We start from the raw sequence: 21296 nt of genomic DNA, 5'->3' as shown, positions 1-21296 counted from the left end.
CTTAAAGTAATACTTGGATTAAAGCGAGAAAAAGCACCGCCTGGCGCTGTGGCCATGATGACATCATTACCTTTGCCATCTCTCCCGGACCACCACTCGCCCCTCCTGATGACATGTCAATGACAGTAGCACCGGCCAGCGTAGTGTTAGTCTACAACCAAGGAGCAAGTGTTTAAAGAAAGTCACAGGAAAGTTATTTGTGAAGTCAGCGCCAGTTTGTGGAGAATATGCATCCCGAGCGTGACGACATGAAAGCTCAGTGTGATGCAGCAAGTGTTTGGCTACTGATGCCCGTGAAACATCAAGACGAGTGGATGGCTGAGCCACAGAGACATCGCACACAGAGTGATGCAAGATGAAAAACAAAGATGAAGCCAGTGAAAAAGAAGCAATGCAAGCTGCCTTATGATGAAACACACAACTGTGAGACCAGAAGAAGGAAGTCCCTCCTCCACTGTTAATCACACATCCAGAGTCATTCTACCTCTGGTTTGGCTTTAGGTGCCCCTTTCCCTGTCGCTCCAAATGTGGCACTTCCTCCTGTCGTGACGCCACTTCCTATGGCTCCGCCTGTTGCCGTGGTAACCACCCCAGGCTTTGTAGCCATGGCAGATCCTGACGATGCCTTCTGCAACGCAGCAGGTGTGGAGAAGTTGATCATCTACCTTCACAACAGCTCTTTGAATGCTTGCATTAGCTGCGTGTACATGTTTGTGGCTACTGCTCATGTAATTTCCGTTTCATGGCAAAATTTTAATGACTTGTTAAAAGGGACAGTCCTCCAATTTTACACACAAAGGTTGGTTAACTCATCATGGGGAGCGTTACTCAGTCTGTGAAAAAACAGTATAATATCTCACTCCGATGACATCACCTTGACATCATCAAGGTTATCTCGCTTGGTCTTAGAGACTGGGGGGCATAATAAATTATGAGATGCATTATGGGAAATGTATGACAGTGTTTTTGGAGGTTGACCTGTACCAAAGACTAAAAGTCGTAATATCTCGGCTTTTTTTGTTTCTATTTTTCTTTCTTCTTCCTGTGGAAGTACAGTACTACATTGCTGGAAAACCCCTTCAAACTGAAAGAAAAATATAGTAAGACTAACAATAAGCGAATATGCAAGAAGACTCTGCCAACTGGAAAAAACGGCTGATACTGATTATCACACTTACTGTAGCTGCATGTCTTCGTATAGCTCAATATGTTAAACTGCCCACAGCTCTACACACACTGCCACTGAAACATAAGCAGCTGTACTCCACTTTGTCAAAGTCGAACAGGAGGCATAAAGAGAGGCAGAAAGGTCAGCCACTAACAAGAGTCTCTTATAGCTGAGGGTTACTGACCAAGTACTTTAAACTGAGTCCATTAATAAATCTAAAATGACAACACGTACTTCTCTCACAGTAATCATTATTATTTTCTGCACAAAGCCACATCCAATTATTCCACAAAAGTCTGTCTCTACAAGACAAGCACCAAAATAGACAATGTTTAAGCCCAGCTGATGACGGACGAGTGAAAACATTTCAGGCTAGCAGTGTTGATTGGTTCAGTTCAATCACTGTCTAGAAGCAAGTAAAACAGAATACTGACAGACAATCAGGCCGCAGACTCCCTGTGTCCTGGAGCCTGAAGACGGTATGAGTGCAAATATATTTTACGTCTTTTTTAGCATCATTAGTTATACCTGAAGGAATAAACTGTACAACTTCTACATAATTACAATTAATGACCTCCTAATTAATATACTTATGAGTTTTTTTTTATTTCTCCACTTACTAACATCAAATTTAAATATTTTATCATAGCATCTCGAAATTAGTCCAATCAGCAACGACTCAAAGTCAGCACAACAGGACAAACTTTGATCCATTGTTTCAGAGCTGCTTTAATGGGTTAAAATGGACGTTGCTTTCTTGTGCTTGAATGGAAGGAAAAGGAAAATTTTTTTTTTTTTTTTTTAAATCGCTGTGGTACTGAGGACACCGCTCAGCCTGTTCCCTTACTCTACTTAAAGATGTTGTCGCTATTAAAGGAAAGGAAGTAACGATATGACACATAGCTCAGATAATGGGGGGCCAAGGGGTCAGCCAAACATAGGAAGCTAACAAATGAGTCTCTTTAGAGGGAGACAGAGACGAAGACAAGAGGTTAAAAAGTATTACAGAGGAATGTTTGATACCTCAAATTGTGCAGGTTTCATGGTGGAGACCTGAGCTGCCGGTTTGGGTGTGGCCTGGCTCGACTGCGACTGCAGAGAAAAAGAGGAAAAAGTCACATGTGCAGTGAACACAACAAACTAACATAATTATTTAAATATGCACACAGATTTCACAAGAGCAACATTTGTGGAAAACGAAACATTCCAAGAAGCGGATTTCTGGCCACAAACACATCCAGTATGCTGCAGTCAGATGAGGTCGATTCAAGCCCTACGTTCCAGGCTGAAGGGTGTGACTGCTGTTTGACAGCAGAGAGCAAAGAGACCCGAGTATTATTGCTGCCTGTGGTCACCTCAGCAACTGACAGCAGGGACGGCGAATGATGGATTCACAAGTTAGTCTACAGCTGAGGTCACAGTGCAGAATAAACACAGAGATAATTAACATTCAAAGAAAACCAAAGGTCGGCCTTTGACTTGCATTGGCAGAGGACTTTGACGCCGCCATTTTTCACCCTCACACGTACAAGGCAGTGATCTCTGTGCTGCTCTGCACTTTCCCACACAGACACCAGGTCTGTGTGGGAAAGTGTCACTGATCTTTGTCTGAGATTTCCTCTTGATAAACTGAAGACATCCTATCTGAGCTGTGCAACATCAACTAGTAGCAAACCAGTACGAAAAGAGGAAACTGATTTTACGCCACTGATGGTTTAAAGAGCCACATCTATACATCTCTATCTCTAACTCCATACAGTTCAAGTATATCTGCAATAAAAGGTCCAATAATAGCTTTTAATTATAAAATATCCCTCTGTCAAAAGGGATATTATGAAAAGGCAATATTTTCTGTGGTTGTAGATTCTCCGTACACACTTGCAAGATTTTGGTTGGATTTGTTACAATATCAATAATGTCTATTTAAAGCACAAGAGTAATGGAAGTAATGACTTAAACAAAAATTCTCCATTTATCCCTGGAATTAGGATGCGATCTGTATCTGGATAAGAGAAAACTAATGTTAGTCCAAGGTGTAACTGCAGGTAGAACGCACTGGGATCAGAATGTGATCAGTTCTAGTCAGACCACATTTGGAGGTGAACATACTCGCATTGTGAATAGATCTCAGCCGGATGTCAATGTAATCTGTGCAGCATGACCACATTTCTGAAGAAAACACAGCAGCCCCACGAGTTGAAAGGTCGTCTGACCCCACCTTTTTGTGCTAACTCAAGCAAGGAAGAGCTACAGATTAAAACTTGGCGATGGACAAACCCCTACAGCAGCATTCCTTCCCTTGACCATCATCTATACACCACATGGATTCACCCGACAGATTTATCTGTTCCACTATTAACATGTGAGGCTCATCATTAGGCAACAATCTGCAACAAGTATCATGATTAACCTTCTGAAAATGTTAACATTCATTGCTTAATTAAAAGGACCTCTATCAGCCCACGAATGGTACTCACTTCTTCTATGCTCCACTGTATTTGAATTAAAGGACAACTAAAGAGAATATAGTGGATTTTGTGTTTTAAAAATACAAACCGTGTACAAAATAAACTCCCTTTTGAAGGCGACCGCGCACGCAGCTCGGTGTTTTGAAGGCGTGCAGTGGTCTCCAGGTGGAGCCAGGTATGCTGCAGAGCCGAGCCCAGTTCTTTTATAGGCGGTGTGAATAAAGGGCAGCGAGCCTCCACCCAACTGATACCAGGTCAGGATTGCTGCGGTTAGTTTCACATCCAACCCAATGTATTGTATGGTGTTGTATTATTGTAGAGTCAGACCTAACCCAGCCTGTTAGAGAACATTTCCACACTAACAGGCGTTCATACATTTACCTAGATATAAAGACACAGCCTGTCAATCACCAGACTGTAAAACATGCTCTAATTGGCTACTGTATGATGACAGTTTTTACACCTGTTAGGAAATTTTTAATATTCTGGTCCGTGACACAACAACTACATCCAGAAATTATCATTATCTCACTTCTGAGCACCTGTAAGCCTCTGAGTGAGTTAACCAGTCAAGCCAGCTGTGCATCAGGTCTGAACTGACAGGATTGAGGGTGAAATTCGGTTGTGTGTGAGAAACGGAGCGATGAACAGAAGAGCATATAAGAACAAGCACATGGTGAACTACCCCTCTGAACCATCTGCAATCTGAGACATCTGATTTAGAAATGATTGCACCTCAGCACAGTGAGTGATTGCCTCACATGCTGGTGTTACATTCAACACAAATAAAGTCACAACCCTGCTCAGAGCTCTGTGAATCACAAACAGTGTTTACTCGGGCTTTTGTTAACTACAAAGCAGCTTCGAGGCTCAATATCTTTGGGGAAATCTGACAAAGTAAAGATGATTTATTTACTTAATCAACTGATGAGTTCAGTGGGAGAATTTGAAGACCATCAACATTCAGCCTTTTCTAGCAAATATATAAATATATTCGTCCATGCAAGAACATGTTCCCAACTGCTCCTATATTACTGCCTTTTTCTGTGTTGACTGTTAATATTTTCAATATTAACTGACTGAGTGTTTAGAAAAAGAATGAGGAGGAAGTGGCACAGAGGAGGAAGTGAGGTCACGAGCAGCCAGGGCAACCCGCTGTCACAGGGGAAGTCATATTGCTGCTGTTACTGCAGTAATACTGACTGTTGCCAAGTTACCACAAAAAAAAAAAAAAAATTTGAATGGCTAAAGTAAACGGAAGCTGGGTTGTGCTGCATGCTGCCTTTGCATGATGAGTCAGGTGCATTTTGAAGGTTGAAGCTGCACTTGAAAAAAAAAAATAAAGAGATATTTTCATGATAACATCATGAAGGTAAAGCTGGAAAATTTTAATTCTGCAAAAGTTTAAAAAGTCCAACATTGGACCATTATGAAATCAAATAAGGGTATTGCTCAGATTCACTTGCTAACATACCTGGATTTTGGTATTAATATCAAATCAATATTAGTTAACTAAAGCTAAGCTAAACAGCTGCAGGCTCAAGCTAAGGTTTGGTATCCAGCCTTTTGTTCAACAAGAACATACAGTAATTTAAAGAAACACTCACAGTAGCTTTAATTGCATTTGATTAAAGATATAGAGGTCCTAGCATTCAGTATAAGCTTTTTAAGATGAGTCATCAGAAATAAAGAAATCATGTTGAGTGAATGATATCCTTACTGCTCTCATTCCTCTCATTCGCATCATCCTCACTAAATGTGAAGTGCTTATGTTAAAATAAATGTGAGAATTAAAATTAAAGGAAGTTGGCCAAAAGGATTCAATGACCCCTTTGCCTTTTGGTCATATGAGCACAGTCCACAATGTGCTGGACCAAAACCATGGAAGCATGAGACCTACCAGATCATGCTCCAGTTCTCAGTTTGACGCAGCTTTTTTCCTCCTGATCCCTCACATACATTCAGTCAGTCAAACTGCATGTTTTCCTACTTAAATTAGCAACTATGTGTACATACATTTACCTGAGGAGAGCTTCTATTTTGAAACTGTGCTACAAAACAGATGAACAAAAACAGGTCAGGCAGCACATACGAGAAACCACAGAAATACTTTTCCAGCAGGCAAACAAACAGGCTGCTTATTTAAACCTCAGTCCATTAAGGGAAACAATGCACTGTATGACAAACAAAAAGCTGACCACACAGCTCAATACATCAGTATATTAACTGTGAGTCATGCCGTCAGTATCAAACTATAATAAATATGATCAATAATATACTAACATGAGTAAATCTTCCCTTAACTGTACACTGAAATAAAAGGTGGTAAACGTAAAAAGGGTTACTCGCACACGAAAATTAACACGCTATAAAGATGAATCCTGGGTAACACACAGTGGTATGGAATCGGGTATCTAAACCAGAACCACCAACTTTAGCTAAAATCAAAAACATGACACTTTTAGGAAGTTTCAGTGAAGTACTTACTGCTTTAATTTGTTCCCGAGTTTCAGCAACACATCTAAAGCTAAAGTAGAGGTTGGTTGTGTCGCCTAACTGAACTCTCCGTGCTCACTTGACCCAAACTCTGCGAGTTTTCTGTCGGCTGTAACTTCAAACTGCTGCATTCTTACATTCCTCATGCGTCCTGTGGAGGAGCTGCTCAGAGACAACAGACTGCCCATCTACAGACACACACCTCAAACGGTACACATTCAGGACAAGCAGCTTTTATCTCATGCCTCACACGATGCAATTCGGACTGAATCTAATGCACCTACAGTGTGATATGTTGGGCACAGAAGAGGTGACTCCTCGGAGATTTAAAAAAAAAAAAAAAAAGTGCTGAAGTTTGGACCTACTTTCAGACTAGCCTCTGCTCTCTTGCATATTTTTGCAGAGTTTGTTTTTCCAGAAAAGCTAAAACACAATTGAGGTTTCTAGTTATATTCAAATGTAAAAGTAAAATAAATGTTATTTTGTTCACATAATGCTTGCAAGAATCTTAATAGATACCTGACCTTTGAATTTGGACAGAATATCCCTCGGACATGTTTTAGCTTTTAAGTAAAAAACACATTGGGGATAAAAAGCTAATGGAACGAGGTTGGAGCGAGCTAATCTATGTAGTTTGTGACTTTAGCAATTTATAGAGGATTAATACAGGACTTTTCTCATAACAGCCAACAGGAGCAACACCTCAGGGTGGACAGAGCAAATAGGAACACCTCCATTATAATGTTTTCTATATGAAAACCCTGCAGGTAATACAGTCCTTATGAGACTACATTTTCATTGTGACTATGATAGTGCGGTCATTGTGGTCGCTTGCGATGGGACTTTGTTCAACACTGGGAAGTGTTCCTGTTATTCTGTACAGCCTTGTACAAACACACACACACACACAACATAAGAGTGTGCAGGTGGTACAAATCTCATACAGCTGTACCTGGTAGAAATTTTGATGGGGCAGAGGAAGGGGCCGATAGTTGCCATGTATCTGTTATGTAAGAGACATACATTAGACCGAGAATCAGTGCAGTTGTAGGAAGAAACACAACCGTACATATAAACAGTGATAAATTTGAACAAAGATACACATATATACAGTATGATCTCAATTAATGCTGTGCGCTACAAAGTAGCATGGCTTTAAAGTCCATTCAAACCTGCAATGAAGCATGAGGTCATTCATTTTGGCTTCATGTGTGAATGTAGGGGGAACTTGAGGTTGGATTTTGACCATGTTTCTTGTGGTAAGACACATTACAAACATGCACATAGATAGAACCGCAGGGCTTTAGCAACCAGTGACAACAACACTGCCTGACGTAGCTAATAACAGGACACCGATATCAACATTGTGGACATTCTGGGAGCACTGCTGACTGTGGCTCAAGTGAGAGTGGCCAAAATAGACACAAGACTTTAGATCTGATGTGTTTCTATCACATGACTTGGAAAGCCAGAGCACTAAATGTGAACAGGGGTGCCACAGTGCCATCAGACAATGTTTGCTCTTTCCCTTCAACATCTACAGGAAACCGTCTGTATGCTCGAGGTTTGTTTTTTTGAGTCCTTGTCCTTTTTTAGGCGTGTATCTGCACGTACGTCAAACATAAAGGCTGCTCTCTGTGTGACGTATTCTCCTGTCAGAAGTGGCAGGACAATGCAGAATGTATACCCAGGCCTTACCCAACAGCAGCCATTACAGAGGCAGCACGGCCCTCTTTTGAAAACTGATGACTAATGCTGCGCCCCACCCAACCGACCACAAACACGCACATGTGAATATAGCTGGAAGAGACTCCTTAGCTGCTGCTTTAAAATAGCACTGGCAACTTGTCTAAATGGTCAGTGGTGACAGTGCAGCTGACCTTTGCACAGAGGTGGAAATGACGAAAGCTGCCGTTGGTGTAACAAGACAAAAAAAAAAGGTGGAGCGGAGGTGTTGAAGAAGCAACGAAGCAGTGTTTTACTTTTAGCAGAGCAGAGCTGCAAAAGGATGAATATGTAGGAAAGATTTAATAAGATATCAGAGCTGATGTATTAATAAACTTCATCATCACATCAATGAAAATCAGGAGAAAGACAACATTTTACAGCACGGTTTCTAGTTTATATCAGGTCAGTGCTGCAACCCAACATGCACTTTAACAAGAATAATTTAGCTCTCAGTCACACAAAACAAACAAAGTACTGATCTTGTATTTTTGCAATATTTATACCATATTTGTCTATCAGGTGCAGTATTTCCCATTTTAATAGAAGTATTTGTTTAAAGCTACATTCAAAGTTGGTGTCAAATATGCAGAAAAAGTAATAATAGAGTGCAGTTTCCCTCAGCTGACATACACAGTCGAGTGTTTACTATTTACTTGGGTCCCATTTTATTGTTCCTTGGCAACAACTGCGCTCGAGGTCCATAAAAGTAACAGTAACAGTCATCTTTTGCCAACTTTCCCAGACTTGACACGTCAAAGGCTGCAAACTTGATTACCACAACACTTATGATCGCTATTAAATGCTGTCACACGAAGGATTATCTGCCAAACCTCTGATCTGTACCAATATTCTGCCGTCGCAGTGATCTGACAGGTATCAGTCAAACAGGAAGCCTTTCCACAGGCACTTACAAAAGAGCGAGCATAAAGGGAAACACCATCCAGATACATACCATAGGTCTGACTGCGAGTATGTATCCTCAGTATATGTTGCTGGGTATACTACCAAGATGCTCTCCTCCGTCTGGTTCACCTTCGACCCCCCGCTTAGGAAAACCCTTTAGTCCACACTGTATGTCACACGCATGCACACACACACACGTAAACAGACACACAGGCGCACACGCCCAGCGGTGAAAAACTTGCTGCTCCGCCCTCTTGGAAACAAGACTGCTGCTCGGGCTCCACCTCCTCATCCACGGGGCAGCAGAGCAGGCTGGACGGTCTGACACAGACAATGACCCACCCACAGCCTCACTGCCTGCCCGGAAAACTGAATAAGCCAGCTCGAGGGAAACTTTGGGGCTGGGTCGAGGTGGGCTTTGTGAGGAGAGATGTTGCAGTTCGATAACAGACATGATGGCCTACATCAAGCAGGAAGAGCTAAAGTGGAGGAATAGCTAAAGTGCAAAGCAGACAGGAGGCAGAAGTGGATTTGCTTCAGCAGTGTTGTTTGGCAGCTTCTGGGTGTGCCTGATAGACTAACTACTTAGGAATCTAGACTGCAGAGCTACTCGAACAACAAAGACAGAGAGTGTGCGGAAAGAAAAGAAGAGCGAGGGAGGGGGAGTCACATCACATGTAGCCTAAACCACACCCAAAGACAACCTCAGCAGAGAAAAGTGAACATCTAAGAAAGACAATGAGAAGAACGTAAACACGGTGATCGTCAAGCACGTCATGTTCGGACATGTTCACAGGTCTCCAAAGTAGACCCTGGACAAAGGAACAGAGAGGAAACGGCTTCTGGACAGCAGCCAGAGATTATGCAAGACTTTTAGAAAAGCATGGCAGGGCAACCTTTTCCATTCTCTGCGCACACACACACACACACACACACTTTCATCATTCATAGCACGGATTAGTTCGTGGTCAGATATTTGCTTAAATTAATCCAGGGAATCTAAACTTCAAAGATAAAGCACTCCACACCACAAAACATGTGCAACATGTTAATAGGTGCTGGCTGTGGAGAGCAGCACCCCCTTGTGTCTAAACCCACTCACAGCACTTGGATGTAAAATAAATGGGAATTGTGTTTGTGCTGCGAGTGTTTTCTCTGTCTGTCAACTTCTGTATTAGTCTGTTGTTTTATGCTGAAAGAAAACAAGGCTGGTATATATGTGGGTCATGTTTGTCTAGTCTCTGCCCCATAACACTGTAATGCCCTGTGAAGCAATACAAAGCTAAATGCTGTGATGATTAAGATACAGGCTTATCACCTTAAGTAAATATAAACAGAGACCAGGAATGAACAGAGTAAACTCAGTTCTGTATTTTGCAGGAGCAAGGATCTGCCTTGTGTCTTATCTCTTCTTACCATATGTCAAAAAATAACTTTAAAATTCACAAGCAGGCAGAACCCTGATCTTCCCAACTTGTTGCAATCTCTGCGCCCTGGCATCTCCCTCACAGAGGTATTTGTGTCTGTTTTGGGACCTTTTGAATTAAATCTCCTCAAATAGAGTCCAAAAACACCACTCAGCCTGCCCTCTGCTTTTGTGACTCTGTGGGTGTTTATGTCTGAGTGTGAAAGAAAACCTGCTTCCACTGGATCCAAATGCCTGACTTAGTAACCCCTGGTGACTCTTATCTTTGTTGACAGCTAATGAACAAAAGCAGACCCACCCATTCACAGAGAGATCGACCAATCAGAACCATGAAGCTGTAAAATGGGTGGTTTCCAGTCTGAAACTTTGATTGGGTTCCCGAGTTCCCAGGCAAACTTAGTGGAAGGATGCATGATATCATATTCCTTAAAAGTCTTTGGGGAAAACTGATGTTGTACACTTCTACTGGCAAGGGAAATTACAGTCCAAACAACTGGAGAAATAAAGAGAGGTTGAACTGGTAGACACATGATTTGCCAAAAGGTTCTAGAGGTTATAAAAGAGTGAGTGAATCAGGTCTTGTCTGATCATGAACAGTAGCTGCCATAAAAATCTGATCTGTGCACTTAACATGAACCTGATATAAAGTGCTGACTGCGGAGAAAACAACCAGAAATAATGTAGGAGAAAAGTTACCAGGACAACTTGACAAACAAACCTAACACTCCTTTAAAAAACAAACTAGCTAAACCTGCATTAGACGCTGATTTGAAGGACATGCTTAACAGTTAATTTAATTACTGCATTTGCTTCGGAAAGTGATCTCTGGAAGCTCTGACAGCTGTGCAAAGTTTTTTTTTTATCCTCTTTTAGCACAATGTTTTGGTTTTGGAGTACGGTTGAGTCTTGAAGCTCTCACCAGCAGTGTTTCCAGCAGCAGCAAACAAGATCCAGCAAACAAGCCCTGAAATATACACTGTACTTACAGCCAGCGCCAGGACAAGCAGTTATTAGTTAGTGGTTGAAGAAAGTACATATGGCGAGCTAAAGACCAAAAAATGTATCTGGGGAGTTGGTGGAGCTGGATCACACCAAGGCTCAATGGAAAGTGAAAAATATTTAACTGTCAATCTATGAAATAAAAAAAATAAAAATTGAGTCTCACCGCAGACATCAACAATGCTTTCAACTATTTTCATTAAATAAAGCTCTGATGACTCACTGTAAACTACCTGCTCATCACCAAACAACAGGCAAGCTCCAAGCAATAAACTCATGAGATAAAATTAAAATCAGCTTCTTATAAATATGACTTTAAATCAGTGCAGTTGTTGCTTAATTTCTAGTACACTATAAACTACCACAATGTTTGTTACAATATTTAGTAATCCGTGAGGCAAAAAAACCAACAACAGATCATTAGAGTTAGGAAATACCTTAAAGGGTCCAGTTGGTTATTTTAGAACACCTCAGATCCAGTTCCAGACTCTACATCACGCTCAGCTGGGTCTGCTTGCTTCATCTATAATTAGGCTCACCTGTGCTGCTGTGCGTTGGGTCATTAGGTTCAATTAGGTCAATTTAAACAGGGGTTATTGCTTCTCTATGTTATGTAGACTTTCTCCTTTACATCGTTTTTTTTTTTTTTTTTCCTTTACGTGTACAATATTATTCCACGGTATTGCATCTAGGGTTAGGGTTAGGTAAGGTGCAGTTTCATATGTTCATAGGTTTCATATGACGTTTCATCTAATAAGTCTGAACCACCTAAAGCTAACCGAATGTTTGTAGATCTGAAATATAACCATTGTTTCTATTCATTAGAAATCCATATGACCATAAAACAATGATTTAGTGCATTAATATCCCAGAAGAGACAATAAGGAAAACACCAACAGGTTTCTACCAGTTTTATTTTGATCATTTGGTACAAATAGAAATAGTGACCTCTGTGACACTCCTCTCCTCCTCGTGTGCATCACTGCCCCCCCAAGCTGACAGTAAACTATGGATGTCCTTTGCTGTGCTGCACGTCCACATACCGTCTCTAAGTTTAGCACTGCACCTTTTCCTCTGGTTTGTTAAGTCATGCCTCATCCCACACCAGAAACATCCGCAGGAAAATTTTAACCTTGCTTTGATTAGCTACATCAGCTACTGCTAGTGTATGTTAGCTGAGGCCTATTCCTTACATTTACACAATAGAGTAACCGGCCTCAACTGAATAAAGTAGAAGAACTTCACTAACATCAGGATGAAGTTGGAACTTGTCAGCAATTTCAAAATAATAATCACATGCTTGCTAACATGTCATCATAGCTTACCACTTTAATGTGTTTATGAGAAGCAATACGCAGAACCTCACTCCTCATATCACATTACAATTTCCAGTCAGCGTGAGGCTGCTGGGTCTTCATTCCTCATCCCCACTCGTCGGGACAAATATCCTGTGGCCTCGAGCATAAGCTTTTCCTCAAGCATGGCAGATGTAAACAGACAGGAGAACAAATGCACAAAAAGGGTTTGGTACTGAACACCTCACTGTGGCACTTCCTCAGGTATACCCAAATGCCTGGAAGCTGTCCCACAGCTGCTTTTATATAACTGACGTGACAAAAAAAAACAGTGAGCAACGTCAAACTCAAACCGAACTAACAGTAAAGCGAGAAATCTGACACCACAAGTCTCACTGGGAAGTAACACACAGCCTGCCGACGGGATAAACAGCAACATTTAATCACACATTTAACAGGAAATGGAAGGATAATATTTATCTGAGCAAGATGTGTGTGAACAAAAATGTCTGTGTATTTATGGTCACGTGTACACAATGTACTCCTCCACTCTCACACAAACAGACACACACAGCCTGCCGGTTTAGCGCCGTAGGTGGCTTCAAATAGCCGTCAGAGGTACATAAATGGCTGTTTATGACATTTGAACTTCAGTATCCAGACAACGTGACATGATGTCAGTAAACTGCACATGACACATTGCTCTTGCTAACCGACCTAGCTGGACTGAAGTGATTTATATCAAAACATGAGAGGTAAATTCAAGTTCTGATCAGTCATTTCCTGACCGTGGAGACGTGTACATGCCTGACAGCATGAATCTGATTTTAGCAAATGAGTCAGCAGAATCTCATGAAGTGGAGACTGTACTCTACTTTCTACTCTAGTCCCATGTTGTGCTCTTGTATTTTTCATTAGAAACAAACAGTGTAAGCTTGGTCAAACACTCGCTTTGAAAAGTAACATTTTGAGACTAATATTGTTCTTTTTGCACTACTGCATTGATTTGAAAGATACTTATTACTTACCTTTGAAAATCTAGATGATACAAATAAATAAAAATGAGTTCCACCTCAAACAGCTGCAACAATGAAATGCCACTTAAGCTATCTATATAATTAGTATTAATGCAACACAGGTCATTTTGCACGCAAAATTTGTATTTTTTTATACTTTTCATTTTGCTGACTAGGTATTGTACTTCAAGGTTCCCTGTGAAGTTCCAGACCTCTGGTGGCTCTATGGCATGGTTTCTCTGAGTGCATCAACATTTTTTTGTTTATCTCAAGTACATGCATGGAATTCATGTACATGATGCCACACATAATCATCATTCCACTTATCAACAGGTGGTGATAACATAGTTAGTCTCTAGCCTTGTCTGCTGTTTGGTGCAGGTAGTGTACAGTGGATTTCTATTGCTTTATCGCAACTGCCTGCTGCAGCCAAAAACAACACATAACAGTGAACAAACACAGAATAGTAGCGGACCGGACGGCTAAACAATGTACTGAAACTTGCTATAAATCAAGTGACAATTCTTTATAAGTTCGTACAAGCAACTCCCTTTTCAATGTCTCATTGTTTCAAAAATGTTAAAATAGAAGCTGTATGTAAAAGTTTGAATGCACAAGATTTACTTGATATTATTTCTACTTTTACTTAAGCAAAGGTCTTTAAAAAATGACTTTAAAAACATTACATAAACAGTGTGTTTACTTACAATCCCGTTTAGTTTAATGACATTAAAAAGATTGCCAGGATACCCAATGTGCATTAAAAATCACTGTATGTGCACACGCGCGCACACACACACACACACACACACACACACACACACACACACACACACACACACACACACACACACACACACACGTCAAGACTAATTTGTACAACATGCACTCAGGACTTAATGAGAGTGTCTCTTTGACAATGAGGAAGTGCACTTGATGTTTGTTTAGGTCATCTTGTCATTTTACAACCTTCTGGTAGTGGTTATGCATGTGTAGAAGATATATTTTTCCAGTGGTCATTTCCCCTCAGTGAGTGACAACTGCGAGTTGCTGGGGAGGCAGACTGCTGCAGCACAGAGCCCGGAAAAATGTAACCGGAAAAGGCTATCTTTGTGCAGTCCTCCTCGCAGGACTCATTTGTGCTTTTTAACCTTTAACACATAAAGTGACTCGGAGAAAACTCGCACAGCCCTGATAATAAAGTACGGACATCAGGACAGCCAAAGTAGACCTGTCACATATCACCACGCAATCACATTCCTTGTCAGAGGTGTAACAGAAGATAATGACACTGAGGCTGCAGGATATGACCTCCACACTACAGGCAATTTTAACTTGTGCAAACAAAAAAAACAAAAAAAGGAACACTCAAAGTTTATTCCAGCTACACACCCTCTTAGATTGCTCCATCTGTTGCTGCAGATTATCACAGGAGAAAATTCAAGCCCTCTCGTCTGATGCACCAAACAAACAAGGTTCTTTCTCATAAAGATCAACTCTGGATATTCTCAGCACAAAAACACACACTGATATATTTTAAAAACACACATTACAAGCAGGAATCTATTCACTATGTCTGTAGTTTGATGCTTGTAGCAACTCATAGAAAACACTGCAGGCCTTGTTCCAGCCTTGGTTAAATATCTCACTACCACAAAACACAAACTGAACTGGCAGTGGCTGACTGTGAGCCTCACACATTCCAGCAGAGAGAGAGAGAGAGAGAGAGAGAGAGAGAGAGAGAGAGAGAGAGAGAGAGGGAGAGGGAGAGAGGGAGAGAGCTGGTGATTCCTCTGTAAGTCCTTTGTTAAACATACAGTACAAACCAGACTAACCAAAACAACAACTGCAAATGTACTTTTATACATGCAGGCTATCTTACATTTACAAATTAAAACACACATGGAGACTTTTGGATTCAGCACATACAACAGCACAAACACACACACATTTTGCACACACCTGCTCCTCCACAGCCACATCCTGCAGGGCCGGCCCTTCCCGTGGGCCTCGGATCCAGCTCAGTATACTGCCCATGTTGGCTTAATGTGCCTCCAAGAGTTTGTGTGTGTGTGTGTGTATGTCTGTCAGCCTCTGCCTTGCTGCCTTGTCTGTAGGCTAGCAGCATGTTTCCAGCAGGCAGGGAGGGGACTGGGAGAGAGGAAAGGGGGAGGGCAGAGTGACTGAAGGGGGGCGTGGTCGGAGAGCAGAGAAGAGTAAGGATCAGATGTGGAAATAACAAGAGGCGGGTGCAGTATAACTCTCTGGGCTATAAAGGGACGTGAGCTGAGCATGGACTGACACCCACCTGGTTATAGGGGTCACATCTGAGCTGCTTCTCAGGGAAAACCTTCACACACAAGGACACACATTCATTAAATAGTGTGTGTGCATGGACAGATATATGAAACATTTTTTTACAGCATACCTAAAACACCATCAGCTTTATCTGAGCCAAAATCCAAGTTACTTACCAAGAAGACAACGCCTTGATTTGTGATAATATATGGGCCTTGAGCACACACAGGCATAGATATACACACACATGTACACACTTCTTTTGTACATGCAGCCATAACAGATAACTTGTGCAACTACCCTGGTTTCCACCAATGAGAATAAAGGGAGAGGCCTGATTTTATATTACTTGTATGCATCACCTAGAGACAAGGCTGAGCTGAAAACTTTCAATCCTCCTCTCTGTTACAGTAATATTACCTCTTACGTATAACAGGATGAAGTGATATTGATTAGACCACACTCATTTCAACATCTGGCTGAGCCAAAGAAAACACATCGGAGGGAACTGACAGGGATTTCATCATTGTTAAAGCCTGCATAACAGCAAACAAAATGCAAACGGGAATGTGGGGAGTGTTGCTACGAACACATGACTAATAGATTTGCTGAAGGATAGGGCATGGGTGTTGGCTCCCTGAATCTTCACCTATACTGTGCCTTTTGTATACCAGATGTTTTATTTGATCCACATATCAAATTAAATACAATAGTGGCAATGAAGGGAGAGTTTCTATTGCACTCTCTTATATGAATTACGGTGTGAGAAAATAGTCTGGGATATCTGAAGCCAGTCATGCTGCTGTCATGTCATTTTAAGGCAATGAGAGTGTAAAGTGCAATCAGCTGTGTCTCTGAGGCTTTACTTCACTAATGACTTCATGCGTCCCTCCAGGCTGTTCTTGGGTGGGGTGTGCAGACAATACAGCCTTTTAAATGAGTCACTGTGATGGAATCAGTCTGACGGCCGAGCCTTTCATTTCTGTGTTTCAGAAGAACACCTCAGCAAAATATGAAAGTAACGCACTGTACTACTAATGAATTTAAAGCAGCCCGACATGTAACTCCTGTTTTGTGTGAACCACAGGTTGAACGGTCACTAAAGCTACATGTCCAGGTGAACTGTCACCTTCAGCATTTGAAGTATTTGAAGCAATAGTATTGCAATGTAATACTGATGATGATGCGAAGGGTGAGAAACCACGTCCCTGCTGGATTTTATTTTCTTCAGAATGAAGACATAAAACCATAAATCAAAAACAGCAGACACGAATCATTAAAGCCTATCAAATAAATTAAGATAAAATGTGAAAAATTCAATTTTATGAAGTCCAGTTGTGGAATATTAGATCCAGATTAATTTTTTTTTCAAACTATTTGATGTACCTCACACTGATTTAGCATGTGTGGTTAAAAATAATAATAACTATTTCTATAGCACTTTTCAAAAAGAAGTTACCAAGCGCTTTACATACAATTAAAACACAATATGCAACAGTAAAAAATATCAGGCAATAAAACAGACAGTGAATCAATAAAAATACAATCAACAAAAAGGAAAGTCTAAAATTTTGGTGTTTTAAGAGTGACTTAAAAGAAAACAGTGTTAGCATCCCTGCTCTCCTCTGGCAGGTAGTTCCATAACTGAGGGGCCCGAACAGAAAACGCCCAGTCACCTTTAGTTTTATGGTTAGTTCGAGGTGCGGTCAGGAACGACCTACCAAAGGATCTTAGGTTGCATTGAGGCTCATAGGGGGACAAGAGGTCAGCTATATATTCAGGAGCCAGCCTATTGACTCCATGACAAAGTAGCCCTACTTCTTGTTTGCATTCCCCAAAGCCTATAGGTCCAATACACGCATCATGATTGTCCCCAAATATAATATACATATATATTATAATATATTATGGAGGAGGGCCATAGGATTAGACACTGAAACCCTCTACTGCTCCTTCTAATCAGCCAGCATGTTCACACTAAAATGGGATGAAGTCACACAAGTCTTCTTTTATATCCTTTGTTGCCACACCTGACAGCTCAAAACAAGATAAGCAAAGCACAAGTACATGGTTCCATGTATTTAGTTTACAATAGCGCTGCAGTGTACATACTATAGTAATGCAAATGTTCATGCCTGCACACACAGGCTTTTCCACATAGCTCACGGCATGGCACACTCCCCGTCAGACAGACACACCTGTGGAAATGTGAAGTCCCTGCTGACCGAGCCTGTAAAACTAGCTGGTTGACCATGGGAAATAATAAGTCTTGTACTGTCACCTCCCACAGAAACACATGAACGTGTATAATCTCTGTCACACAGAGACACTTTAGCAAATATAGTTCTGTTTTTTCACCTGTTCTGAAATGATCAGATTATCAAGAGCAAAAGAAAGTGATCCACTCAATATGTTTAAAATTATCTGTATCGTGTAAATGAATGAGGAAATACTAGATGTCATCAACCTGTTTGTCTGACAGTAAATGGAAATGACTCTGTGCTATATGTAATTGGAGTCACCTGCTAAACTGGGGCTCATCTTTATATTTAGACCCATGCTGGACGTCAGTCACCACCGTCACCCCCACAGATATCTACAAACTCATCACTTACAGTGGGCCATGGTCCCAAAGTGAAATGCAGGACTTCCTGCTATCCAGGAAATGTAGTAAAAATGAACAAATCTGCAGCAGTTTGCGGATATATATGCGTTATATATATTATATTTATATAAAATATAATGTTATATTTTAACATTACAAAAATGTTCAGTGTTGAAAAGTCAATCAGTTGATTTGCAATGATCATTGTGCATGTGTCTGGTTACTTGAGTAAGAGACATTGTAAAGCTGCAGTGTGAGTGCTGAAGTCTGTCTCTGTTTAAACGGTCACACCCTCCTATATAAATACAGAATGTGGGCAATGCCCTGACAACAATTGATTTGAACTGAAAACGTATCTTCTGCAGCGTATGCCAAGTTTTAAAGAGCATCGAGCAGAGCTCCTCTAGTTTCAGACAAGTTGTGCTGATTTTCTGCAATGAAAGCATGCATGCAGCGGCTATACAGGTCCCAAGCTTTACTTACGAGTTTTTAAAGTGCATTGCCAGAGGGTCAAAGAGAAGCGAGAGGAAGAGCGAGGGCTGAAAATTAGCAGATGTACTCACAAGACTCATCCAGTACGCTGCATACGCCATGAGGGAGCAGGAGAAAACACTGGCCTGAGATTAAGGTTCAACCCGCACTGCCACTCTCTCCTATCTTCACCGCCAGCTCTCTTTTTCTCATGCCTTCGCAATCGGTGTGCCACTCCCTGAACCCTTCACATCATCACACACACAGCTGCGGCTTCTTCTGACTCAAGACACATTACACAAAATCCACGGCTCTACCGCAGGATCTCTGGCTCTTCTGCATATCCCAACCTGTAGCCTACACTACCCCCCTCACATACACACGTATTTCCAAAGAAGTAACATCATAGACAGATACTGTGATTGTTTCCAGTAAAACAGATGCTGGAGGTTTGGCCAAAGAGTTTAATTTGAAGCTTCTCCTGTTTGCAGAAGTGGACATGAAATACTCTGTGAGCACGACTATGGGTAGGCTGGCTTTTCTGCTACTGACAGATGCTGTTAAATTGAATTGGCTCCAGACAAGATTAATCGATACTCTGCAGCAGATTTGAATAAATTACTGAGGCTGTAAATAAACTACAAAGTCCAGAGCAACCATCCTGCAAATATCCTTGTCACATGCGCTGTAAAATATGCAGAGCAATAGTTCCAGCTTGATCACGAGAATAATAGTGAATTACAACACCATATGAGATGGTGGCGCATTTTGTAGCCAGTTGTACGATCCATGGTTTTTCTGTATGCCTGCCATGTAAATAACAAGAAGAAACCTACCTCCTGTGGCTCCTTTGTGTTTTTCGGATGGCCATGGCTTCTCCTCTTATGTGGCATCTTTCAAACCAGAACGGATGAGTTTTTAAAATCCCTTTGCGACTTCAGTCGTCCTCAGTAAGTCATAGTCTGCAGGATGATCGTCCCCTTTGGAATAAAATAAGAGGCCCCTCCCGCTGAGAAAACTTTCGGGTTTGATGATCTAAGTATTTGGCACAACCAAAAACAACACCGTTTCAGCAGAATGTTTAAAGAAGGAGTTGCAGCATGTAAAGTCTTGCTCATCTGTTACTTTATCAAATGTATGATGTTCATTACAGTGAGCAGACAGGTCCAAACACTGTAAGTTACTTAAATGCACGTGACACAAATGAGATCATATGAATTAAAAGAGGATAAATTGGTCAGTATGAACACGTTAATCTAGGGCTATAGAAACTGTGTGATTCGGTTCAAATTTAGAGCTATAAATGTGTTTCCGTACTTGAAACAAACAGGCAACAATGTTACTCCCTTATTCTGGATTGTTTTTTTGACAGGACACGCCCCGCAGCTCAAGGAAGAGTTGACTCACCGCTGATCTGATCATTTTCCTCTCTGAGAGCTGGCAGCTTTAAGAAGCACAATGTTGCTCCCTGTCGGAAGAAATAGGGACTGTCTGAGTCAACACAGCAGCAAAACAACAGATATAGGACATTATCTTTTTTGATGAAAGTGGCAGCAATATCATGATGATGATGATGATGGTTATTCTATATATTTATCTTAAAGATTGTAAATTATGATCTAATTTCTACCAGGCAAAATAACCCAATAGTCCAGTTTTTCCACTTCACTGTTTAATTATTTAAGGAATATGATGATAATTTCTCTCCTACCAGAAGTATACTTCTCATTTTTGTTCTTTTATCTTCTAACACTGGAAAATTATGTCTCCAAAATCATCAACTCACCAGAGTCTTTTATGTGGAAATCCCTGCATCTAACTCTACTGAAAATCAGATGTCTGTGTATTGTATGATGGACCATGTATGTGTGCTTGTAACATGAGCTTGGGTAAGAGGTAAAATGTCGGCGATCTTTTGAAATAGCACAATGCTCCTTCTGCAAGGTTTTAATTTGCTTACTGATAGATTGCATGTTGAGTGGATGCTCACTATTTATCTAACAGTAAGTTTAACTGACCAATGGAATGAGGAATCTTGGTGACTTCTTCCTGTTTTTCTGCATTGTTGACTGACCAGTATTTCAGTACAGAAGAATAGATTTAGAAATATCTCTATGTAATCACAACACGGTTTATGCAGAACAGATGAGGGTAGATCTCTGGATTTGTGCATGAAGACTGATGATGTGTGTGGGGTTGCTCATAACAAGATGATGATCAAATATTAAAACAAGGCATTTGACAGATGTATATACAGTTGAAACCAGAAGTTTACTTACACTGTGCAAAAAGACACATAGCACTTTTTTTCTCACTGTCTGAAGTTAAATCAGACTAAACCTCTCCTGTTTCAGGTCCGTTAGGATTACCAAAATTATTTAACTTTTGCTAAATGTCACAATAATGAGAAAGAGAATATTTTA

The 21296-nt window shown here is 40.9% G+C and overlaps 1 protein-coding gene across 32 annotated transcripts in view; it reads right to left on the bottom strand.

The window, feature by feature from the left end:
- cast (calpastatin) overlaps positions 1-19894 on the bottom strand; it is a 32084-nt gene extending 12190 nt beyond the window's left edge. For 8 of the 32 annotated variants that reach the window (XM_069169715.1, XM_069168911.1, XM_069171355.1 and 5 more), the window contains exons 1-6: positions 15462-15648; positions 7085-7135; positions 5653-5687; positions 2192-2260; positions 485-628; positions 71-151 (exon numbers count right to left, since the gene is read on the bottom strand). In XM_069169715.1, the coding sequence (XP_069025816.1) occupies positions 71-151; positions 485-628; positions 2192-2260; positions 5653-5687; positions 7085-7135; positions 15462-15627 (546 nt within the window). In that variant the 5' untranslated portion in view covers positions 15628-15648. Of the gene's footprint in view, positions 1-70; positions 152-484; positions 629-2191; positions 2261-5652; positions 5688-7084; positions 7136-8812; positions 8974-15461; positions 15649-18965; positions 19062-19709 lie in introns of those variants that run through there. The other 24 variants (XM_069172162.1, XM_069139878.1, XM_069142659.1 and 21 more) reach the window with 20 other exon arrangements.
- Between the last annotated feature and the right edge of the window lie 1402 nt (positions 19895-21296).

Source organism: Embiotoca jacksoni, unplaced genomic scaffold, assembly GCF_022577435.1.
Source record: "Embiotoca jacksoni isolate LCO1_2020_lvr unplaced genomic scaffold, fEmbJac1.0.p SCAF_1, whole genome shotgun sequence".
NCBI lineage: Eukaryota > Metazoa > Chordata > Actinopteri > Embiotocidae > Embiotoca > Embiotoca jacksoni.
Note: the sequence above shows the minus strand (reverse complement) of the source record. Positions and strands in the feature narration are given on the sequence as shown.